The 11,223-nt window shown below is 30.8% G+C and overlaps 1 protein-coding gene across 1 annotated transcript in view; it reads right to left on the reverse strand.

Moving 5' to 3' along the window:
* LOC124361202 (nuclear pore complex protein Nup214) overlaps positions 1 to 8,873 on the reverse strand; it is a 53,814-nt gene extending 44,941 nt beyond the window's left edge. Inside the window, exons 1-3 of the mRNA XM_046815242.1 lie at positions 8,605 to 8,873; positions 4,859 to 4,936; positions 2,413 to 2,538 (exon numbers count right to left, since the gene is read on the reverse strand). Of these exons, the coding sequence (XP_046671198.1) occupies positions 2,413 to 2,451 (39 nt within the window). The 5' untranslated portion in view covers positions 2,452 to 2,538; positions 4,859 to 4,936; positions 8,605 to 8,873. The remainder of the gene's footprint in view (positions 1 to 2,412; positions 2,539 to 4,858; positions 4,937 to 8,604) is intronic.
* Between the last annotated feature and the right edge of the window lie 2,350 nt (positions 8,874 to 11,223).

An 11,223-nucleotide genomic window follows, 5' to 3' on the forward strand; every position in this document is an offset into this window, starting at 1 on the left:
GTTGGACATTAGTTATGATAAAGTTAAAGCAAACCCTAGCCTTATCCTAGCACATAATAGACTTAAGAAATTTTATAGAATGCAAATAGATTTGGCAAAAAAAGCTGCAAATGATAAATTTATACTAGAATCTAATAATCAATGTAGAGCAGCGTGGAAAGTTATAAATTCTGTAACAGGCCGTGTAGCAGATAAGAGTGTAAATGCCAGTATACCCATTACAGCAAATCAGTTTAATAATTTCTTTGTAAATATTAGTAATAGTTTAAGTAATTTGCCTAGCCAAAATGTAACTAGTTCCTTGGATATTTTAAGCTCATCTTCTATCAAAAACTCCTGTTTTATACCTTTCAAAATGGCAGGAGATTAACAATATTGATATTCATAATACTGTAAAAGAATTTAGCAACTCTAAAGCTGAAGATGTTTTTTGGTTATGTCCAATTTTTTGATCAAAAATATTATTGAAGATATCTCCTTTCCTTTATCATACCTTATCAATTGGATGTTTACTGTAGGCACCTTCCCACAATGTTTGAAAATTACAATTACTGTTCCAGTTTTTAAAAAGGGAGATAAGTCCTGTATAAATAACTACCGCCCTATTTCCTTAATTGCTGTAGTCTCTAAAATAATTGAAAGGTTACTAAAAAAACAGATGGAATATTTTTTTGAAAATAATCGGATACTGAATCCTGCTCAATATGGCTTCAGAAGTAAATTATCTACCATTAAGGCTCTTGAAAATGTCATATCTACTGTTCTCGAAAGTTTTGAAAACAAGGAGGAAGTTGCAACCTTGTTGTTAGACTTAAGTAAAGCGTTTGATTTGGTACCACACAGTGAGCTAATTGATAAATTAAAGTATTATGGTGTAGAGGGGCGTGAGCTGTCTCTTCTCACCTCTTACTTGTCTGATCGTTATCAGTTTGTAAAGGTTGGTGACCAGAGGTCAGACCTTCAGTGTGTGAGAAATGGAGTCCCTCAGGGCTCTGTTTCTGGGTCCTTTCTTATTTGTTATCTTTGTTAATGATTGCCTGATTTTGTACCAAATAAAAGTATTTCTTTACGCCGATGACACCACTCTATTTGTCATCAAACAAGGATAGCATGCTAAATAAAGTGATAATTAATTACATTGAAAGAAAGATCCTTCCTCTGGTTTGATGCCAACAAATTAAGCGTAAACGATGAAAAAACTGAGGAGATTGTCTTTAGTCTGAGCTCAAAGGTGGACAGTAAATCTGTAAAACTGCTGGGCATAAACCTGGATTCGAAGCTGAATTGGTGGGTTCACATAAACTCTCTTTGCTCTCGCTTTATCAAGGGTTATTTTTCTATTGAAAAAAATTAAAGTCCTGTACAAGCAAAAATCTTGTTATGAACGCTTACTTTGCTTTTTTTTTAATGCTCACATTACTTATGGCACTCTCTTGTGGGGCAACTCTGCTGGTGCAAAATTAGTTTTTAAGACTCAAAAGAAGGGCATTACGAGTTATTGCAGGTATTGGTGAGAGAGATTCTTGTAGGCCTGTCTTTGTTGATCTAGTATTCTTACCCTTTCCATGTATATTTATTTTGCAAAGCCTAATTTTCCTTAAAGAAAATCTTAATTTATAATAAATTTAGAAAGTTATGTCCATAACTATAGTACTAGATCTCAGAACTTGATAGACCTCAAATACTTTAGATTAAGTAAAACCCAGAACAGCTACATGTACATTAGTGTAAAACTTTTTAACCTCCTACCACCAGATGCAGTTACCACTACTTTAAGGAATTTCAGAAGTTGTCTTGTGAAATGGCTGAAGCAGAAGGCTTTCTATTCAGTAGAAGAAATACTTTTACATGATTTAAGTGACCTTAAATTTTAATAATGCTATGTTTTAATTTTTAACATTTATTATTTATTGTTTTTTATTGTTATCTGTTGTTTGTTAATTCTATTATTAATTTATTACTATTTATTTTAGCATTAAGTTTTAATTAATAATATATTTTGACTATTTTTTAATTGTATATTTATTTGCATTTCTCTATAGAGATGGTGTTTCTTGACTGTTGATGTAATAGTACATTATTGTTAAACCTTATCTGACTTTGTCAATGCATACAACATATGTGGGACGACAATAAATGATTCTTGATTCTTGATTCTTGATACCTGATTTGGTGAAATGTTATTCTTCTGAGTAAAAAGTGCTTTCCATTTAAAACATAAAATAATGTTTTTTAACAGAAGTCTATATATTTTTCAACATTTCATAGGCTAGCTAGCTCCGCAGACTCCTTGGCATGGGCTCACGGCACTCAGGGGTCTGCGTACCACACTTTGAGAAACTCTAATTACAGACATCTTAGAGTTGTACCAAGTATATGTGGGGATGAACAGTAATATAATATCCTACTGACCTGAACTTCCTTTGCATTTGGAGCTGGCACTGCAGTCATTGTGTACTTTGCTCTTTCAATATTCAAAATTGCATTGCCGAATTTTCAGGCTATCAACGAAAAAGCATTTAATGGTCTCCAACAAATCTGAAAAATAATAATAACAGGTATATTTATATAAACAAAAAATAATCATAACAATTATTCATTTACACACCGTTACAGTAATTTAATTATTAAGGTACTGTATATCAAGCAAATATAAAAAATCATACTTACAGTTACAAAATTAGAAAATAATCTGAAATTATTTTTATATTCCCATCCAAGCACGTTGCAAGTGTAACACAAAATAAAAATAGTTCTTCCGGCTCATCTGGAAGAAGTAGATAGATGCTGTGACAACTAAAATATAAATTTATTCTCAAAGGCTTGTATGTATTTATTTATATATAATATATATATATCCATACATTATGTCTATTTTTCAAAAACCATTCAAAAAACAAAAACCTGCACGTGACAAAAAATTAGGAAATTTAAAAACTATTCCAGAACACATTTTATACTAAGTTTGAACCTGTTTCAACATTCCTATCACCAGCTCTTAATGATAGGAAAATTCTTATTGGATTTACGTATTATCAATATCTTGATGCACTAATCTTATAAATATCTCAGCTAAGCTCATTGGCCAACTTGGTACGCCATTGTGTTTCAACATGCCAGCCATTCTCACTTTTGTTTTAATCACAACTAAGTTACTTATTAAACTAGGGAAAAATAAGAAGTTTTCTGTAATCCTTATAACATTTCTTAAACTTTTTGTAACAAACAATTTTCTTGAAAAGTTTATGAGATATTGAGTATGGTACATGTAAATCTTATGAGAATGAATTAATGCTTCAGCTGTCACAAAATCTACTTACTTCTTCCAACTAAGCCAGAAGGACTATTTGTGTTTTAAGTTCTTTTATGCTGGTTACCCTAATAACCCTACTAAATCTGTGATCTTGTTAATCTCCTGCTCAGAACCTGATTCTCTCCCAGTCCCCTAGTTTGTTGATTCAGGTTAAATCTGTTCTTTTAAATACTTTTCTCACTAAAACTCGTGTTAATCTAATAAGTACACAAAATAATTTTGTAGTTGCACACTGTTTAAGGTATTTATTAATGTATTTTTCTAAAGTTTATTTTAACTATAACAAATGTTCCAAATGTAATATATCATACATCATTTTTCTCATAGAAAAACAGAGATGTTTCGTTGATTTATCTTTTTTACTTTCAACATAATTTATTAATGCTTAAAAAACCAGACAAAAAATGATTTTTTTTATTCATATTTTTATACTTAAGAAATCCGTTTTATACTTAACTTATAGTATACAGAAAAAAATTCAAAATAAACATGTGTCCCAAATTTTATGCTGTTTTCGTAAATAAATATAGTTTACATAACTTAAACATCAGTCAACATATACATATTTTTATAAATAATTACAAAGTGCTCGCAATAATTAATCACATAACTATAATTAGAGTGTTTTGTATTCATATTTGGGTATAGACTATATAATTTATAATTTGGTTCGCTGATTTGATTGTTATGGTAGCTGCGTATCATACTGCAGCCTATTTTTAAATTGGGCTGTAATATAATAAACGACCATCAACACAATCGAATCATGATTATCGATTATAAATATTGATAGCCTACTATTGAATACAACACTTAACCTATATATATATATATATATTTATTTATTTATTTAAAATTATTTATTGCCAGCTGTTTTCATTTAGTTTACATGCTGATTAGGCTACTGACATCACCAAGAACAATGGCAATGAACACACAATTATTGTCTCAAAATGTATTTTTAAACATTGAACAATGTTTTAAATCGATACAAAATAATGACCTTGCTTCTTTAAATCCGAAGTATCCTGTTTGTAGTGAGCAGATGAAAACTAGAATTAAGGGTGGTAATCAAATAGTATTTTGCTGCAAAAAAGTTAGAAAAATCATAACATTGCAAAAAAAGGCACTTGAGAAAAATTTTTTTTAACATTGTAAATTTGGTTTTATGAATATACCAAAAATCATGACTGAAATCTAACAAACTATGAATTTTTAATTAATGAATGTAGTTTTGATACCTGCAGAAATACCATTTCAGATTGGCTAAAGTAACATATATTTCTGAATGACTTTGTTAGTACTACGCTGCTCACACACGGTTTAAATAAAGTTATGTTATTTTATGTAATCAGAAACAAATAGGCTACATTTCCTTTACATATAAAAGTACAGCTTCACTATAATACGATTTTAAAAGCCTAAAACTTGAACCACTCAAAATTAATTCAAACTAAAATCGGTTGGAGTATAATAAGCATCTACCATGTCAATCAAATCCTAATTGATGATTATAAATACTGGTGGCGAGAGAAAAGAAAAGACCTGGCCCGTGCCGGCGCACAGCTGTGTACTAGTGTGTTGCCGCGCGGTAATTTCAGGCGCTTCGCCCCACAGCCAACCCTGCGAACAGTGAAACAATAATGGAATTACGAAACAAGGCGCGGAAACATACTAGTAGTAGCACCTGCAAATTTAAGATAGGCCAGGATCCAGGTCTATTCTTTTCTCTCGCCATCAGTATCGATAGGCAAGTAGACTAGTGACATCATTGCCAGCTGTTATTTCATTTATGTTAGTGAGTAGGCTAGTGACATCAGCAAGAACAATGGTGATGAACATGCAGATATTGGCCCAAAATGTATTTTTAAACATTAAGCAATGTTTAAAATGGTTGCAAGATAGAGTTTGCTACATTATAAATCAACACTAATGTAGACATTTCAAAAAGGGAAAGAAGAGATGCTAGATACCAATTATAAATTTGCCCAGAAAATAAATGAAATGCCAGTTCACTTTTCCCATTAATTGTGAAACCAGGAACAATGATCGTTACAGATTTATGAAAAGCCTATTTTGGCCTAAAAACAAAAAGTTATGACCATTTTACTTTAAACCACGTGGTGCAAACTTCATTGATCCATTAACTTCTGCAAACACCCAAACAATAGAATCTAATTTAAGAGCTTCGAAGATATCCCTAAAAACTGGTCTCAGGATTGACTGCATTGCCAATTATCTTGCAGAATGTATGTATCAACGAGAAGTAATGATTACTGGTAGTGTGAAGTAATTGTAAGCACTACATTGCTCAAAAGTTGTTTAAATAAAGTTTTGGTTTTATATACAATTTGAAATAAATACATTTCTATTACATATAAAATTATAGCTTCTCTATAATACAATTTTAAAAGCCTAAAACTTAATTCACTTTGACATTATAATTCAAAATTAATTCAAAGTAAAAAAGTGATTGGAAATAAATTCAAAGTGAGATAATTTGTTTTGTTATTGATTAATGGCAGTAATGATGTATATGTGTTCTTTGTTTCATATAGGGAGTCAAACGTGTTTATCCTTAAAATTAGTTAAAGGTAAGTAAATGTGGCTGCAGTATAATAAGGGGCCACCGCCACAATCGGATCATGATTATGGAATGATATTCAATCATGGGTAATTCTAAGCAATATATGGGTCAACCTCGATTTTTCTCATATTACAATATAATGTTCCAATAGTCAATTAGAAAAGGAAATGACTAGAATTTCTTGCCGGAAAGCAGTTATAGGGAGCAGGCAACTCATATTACAATATAATGTTCCAATAGTCAATTAGAAAAGGAAATGACTAGAATTTCTTGCTGGAAAGCAGCTATAGGGAGCAGGCAACCGCGAGAATTACCTATTAGTGATCAGGGGCACTGACGTGATCTGGGCTTCAAATTTGGAACTACTCGAGTTAATTTTTTTTCTAAAAGAGCAAGCAGCGCGAAGCGCTGCGCAGCGGGCAAGCATCGTGCGTGATCTTCGTATATACTGAATTGATTCAGGCCAAAGGAATGACACAGATTCCTTTACCAGATTTTTACGGAGATTTTGTATTGGGCGGATAATATTGGTTTACTTTGCTTTCCAGCATGTAATTATGTGTTTAAAATTGTTTTACGTACATTACGTACATTATATTGTAATATGTAATAACAATTTATCAGAAATTTTTAATAAAAAAAGGATCACGCACGATGCCTACCCGCTGCGCAGCGCTTCGCGCTGCTTGCTCTTTTAGAAAAAAAATTAACTCGAGAAGTTCCAAATTTGAAGCCCAGATCACGTCAGTGCCCCTGATCACTAATAGGTAACTCTAAGCAATATATGACCGTCTGGCGGTTGCCTGCTCCCTATAACTGCTTTCCGGCAAGAAATTCTAGTCATTTCCTTTTCTAATTGACTATTGCAACATTATATTGTAATATGAGAAAAATCGAGGTTGACCCATATATTGCTTAGAATTACCCAATCATGGATATTCATGACCATCCTAACATATAAAATTACTAAATGGAAAATATCTGACCAAACAACGTAATAGATATTTCTAAGAACAATGTGGTCATCTGGTTTTAAATCTTACAAATTAATATAAATTACATACAAATAATATAAATTATATATAATTACAACAAAAATAGCATTTACTTACTTTTAACTATTTTCAAGGATAAAATGTGACTCCTTGTGAAACAAATAACACATGTAGGTCATAGTTCTTGCCACCATTAGTCAATAAACAAACACATGATTTCACTTTAAATGTATTTCCCAGGAGGATTTTACTTTGAATAAATTTTTAACGATAATGTCATATTAAGTTTTAGGTTTTTAAAATTGTACTATAGAGAATCTATAATTTTATATTTGATAGAAATGTATTTATTTCAAATTGTAGGCTATAAAATGACTAACTAAACTGTATTTACTTCACAAGGTAGACATATGTCCTAGCATTTTAAAAATGCTTGAATGGATCACCACCAATATTCATTAATTTTTGTAGATAAATATATTTTGCAAGATATACAGCAATGCAGTCCCTTCTAAGACCAGTTTTTGAGGATTTCTTAGCAGCTCTCTAACTATATTCTATAGTTTGATTGTTTGCAGAAGATAGTGGCTATATATAATATTTGTAGCTTATGTAAAACATATTTCAATGTTTAAAAATAAATTTTGGCCCAAAATATGCATATTCATCACCATTGTTCTTCTCGTCACTAATCTAATCACTACGTAAAAGAAACAACAGCTGGTAATAATGTGACTAGCCTACTCAACACATAAAGAAATAAAAACAGCTGGCAATGATTAATTATAAATATCTATAGGTCAATGTTGTATTTAATAGTATCAATAGGCTATTTAAATTCGATAACGATTTGATTGTGACAGTCACCATTTATTATACTGCAGCCACAAGAGCTACCTAAACTAGTCTATAGGCTATATGTATATAATAAGAGGGGTAGGGTACGCTAAGCGGACCCGGTTTTTTTTATATCAAAATTGGCAAACGATATTACTTAATCATAACCATTGATATAATCAATCGATACCGATTAATTACTTTTAACAATTAACATAAATTATCTATATCAACAGCTTTAAACACTCTAAAATATAATACACGTAGGATAATATTTCAATTTTACATAAAAATAGCAGTCAATTTTAGAAAACTAGGATACGACGTTGCTTTTTCGTGGCTTCAACATGTTGGACTCGTACCGAAAAACCTATTATGTGAAATTTGTGGGAAAGAAACAACTGTAACTGTGAGGAGTAAATATGGTCGTCTTCAGTTTTCCTAATTTTGGTTATAATAATTTGTTTGGTCACTGTAAATATTAAATTCATATTTTGATTTAAAACATGATTGTTATTGAGGCCTATAGGTACTTTTGTATCGATTGATAGTCTAGGATTTGAGATGCGAATATTAGGTATCAATGACTATATTCTTCGATATAAAAAACCGGGTCCGCTTATCGTACCCTACCCAATAAGAGATATACATTTGCTCTGTCAAATATAAATATATATTCATTTTACAGATATCAATATGTGTGAAACTATTATATAACTTTGGTTAATATTTCAAGTTTTTTTCTTAACCTTAGCTAGGAGAGTTTATTTATAATGTGTACAACAACATTCTCAGAATTATAATAAACCTAGGCCAAGAAGAAAACCTTTTTGAAATCAAATTGATAATAAGTATATTTAAAAACTAGTTACCTATAACACAAAAGTGGCTGGAGCTCCAGTATTGCAATTTTATTTGATAATTAACACTGTATAGGTTATGTTTTACTTTTACCTGAAAGCCTGAAACTGTTAAACCATAACCATACAGTAAATAAAAAAATAGTGTAGAAAGCAATGGTTACACATCCTTCCAGGATTTTTTTATTTGTCAATTCGTTGGCTTTGAATACTATCCAGTTGATACTCAATGCTCTCTCTTACGTCGTTGTACTCTCCCTATTTCACAAAGTCCGGACTTTTAGGAACCCTACGTGTGGCGCCAATTTAAAATAATTATTAATTATTGATACTACCTAAAACTAGTAATTCTGTCGAATTTGGTTTATAACATTGTGCTCCAATTGTTCCATTGTTTTAGATTGCAATACATTATAACCATATAATATAAATTGATAAGAAAAACAAGTCTGTGACTATCAATAACACAGTTTTAAATCAATTAAATTAAACATGTATAATTGCGGTAATATGGTTTAATTATACAGTTGTAACTCAACAAGAACTTTTTTTATTATATATATATTTTATTATACTCTTGGTAGCATTACTTTATCCAAGGAGAACTGTATCTTGGATTATTGATGTCATCGGACTTAAGACCAGACCATCAAATAAACCATGTTTGTAATAGAGCGTCAGAAGCACTGGGGTTAATACATCATGCCGCCAAGCAAGTTATACGTGTAGAAGCGATGAAGATCCTTTACATATCAAGAGACTAAACATATTAGAAGACAATATAAGAGTGAGAAGTATTATGGAGTACCGTACAGTAGTATGGTTTGGTGTCCTTTTCAGTCTAGCCACATCGATCGGCTTGAGAAGATTCAGAGACGTTTCCTAAGATTTGTTGCCTTCAGATTGAGATACGACTACTCTAATGTCTCCGTGGATCAGCTACCTAACTTTCTTACTCTTTGATCACTGGCTTCATGGAGACAACAGGCGGATACGGTCTTCCTCAAGAAAAATATAACTGGTGATTTTTACTGCCCTGAACTTCTGGCTAAAGTTAATTCTAGTTCCAACATCCATCCGCTCAAACTACCTCTTCTTTTGTGTCTGCAGTTCAACGTCATATTTATATAATAGGTGAATGCAAAGGCCCCGTAGAATTGGAAATTAAATAACTAAATCACATTATTTCTTTATTAACTAAACTCTTGTCTCTTAGTAGGTTTAGTTTTCGAAAGGGTTAGACTAGGATCTTGCTCTCGAAAATCTGTTCAACTCGTTCGAATTCTCAGTCACATCCCCCACCAGTCTATCCCTAATTTTGAGATTGAGTTCTTTTTGAACATTATTTTTATTTTCGTAGATGGAGCTTATATTGGTTACTGTTAACTTAATTACATTAAAACATAAAACCAATATTTAATACTTTTGTTAAATAAAAGTATTAAATATTGGTTTTATGTTTTAATGTAATTAAGTTAAATTATTTTTATTGTTTATGATGCTCGAGACACACATTTGTGACGCATTAATTGATTTAGAAAAATTATTATTTCATAGCTTGGATCACTTTTCTATTAATAAATGCTCCGTTTGAAGATGTTTCTTAATTTTTTGGAAAAAATTAAGTTTTTCCTCAAATTCAAAAATGCTTTCGTGATCCATTTACTGTTCGCCTTTTGGGGGCAAACTTCGAAGCTTTTTGTTAGAAACCACAGATTTAAATTCTTATTAACAATTTTGAAAAGTATTTATACTGCTGTAATAAAGAATTAGCACTGGAAAAAATTATTAGTTGGTCTAAATTTAACATGTGCTTTATATGTTGTATTTTATAGTGAAACATCTATGACCTTCCATTACGATTGCTCCTAAAGATCAAAACTTAAATCCACCCATAATTGGACCTATAAAGATTTAAATATTTTATAACATATTTCTTATGAAAATTTGGTCATTTAATTTAAAAGATTTACAAGACATCATAAAATCGTCAGTTCATTTGAAACTTTCTTGTACTTTCTTTCTTTTTTTACTTTCTTTAAATCTCTTTTAGCTTTCGTTATTGGGGCTCCCCAGCTTAAACGCAAGCTAAAACCTATTACTATTGCACAATTCTATTAATTATGTAGGTTGCACTAACTGTAGGTTTTATATTTATCAAATAAAACTATGCCGATTTAATTTATTATTCCTATATCTTTTATAATGGAACATTACAACAACACACGTCATGTGGCAGAAATCCTTTTCGGTAAAGCTATTTCTGTCCTGTGACAAATAAACAATAAATAGTATACTAAACCTTTTGTTTACAGTTGTAATCCATTCTTCTGGTGTTTAACATTATTTTTATGATATAAATTTAATATGTTGGCTAATTTTTTAATATTGTCAGAATGTACTTAATATAACATAATTCATTTCTCGAATATACTGTGTTTTACACTTGCCACTAATCAACACACAATCACAAAGTTTTTAGTCCTAACATTAGATGAAAGTATATCATCTCACAGTTATATAATCAAAACCATCAAGCCACATATTGGTTACGACTTTTTACCCTTTATTGTAATACAAGAATATTTTTTTTTCTATGTTTAGACAGACTAGCTTGGTACCGCTTTTGTT

Source organism: Homalodisca vitripennis, chromosome 4, assembly GCF_021130785.1.
Source record: "Homalodisca vitripennis isolate AUS2020 chromosome 4, UT_GWSS_2.1, whole genome shotgun sequence".
NCBI lineage: Eukaryota > Metazoa > Arthropoda > Insecta > Hemiptera > Cicadellidae > Homalodisca > Homalodisca vitripennis.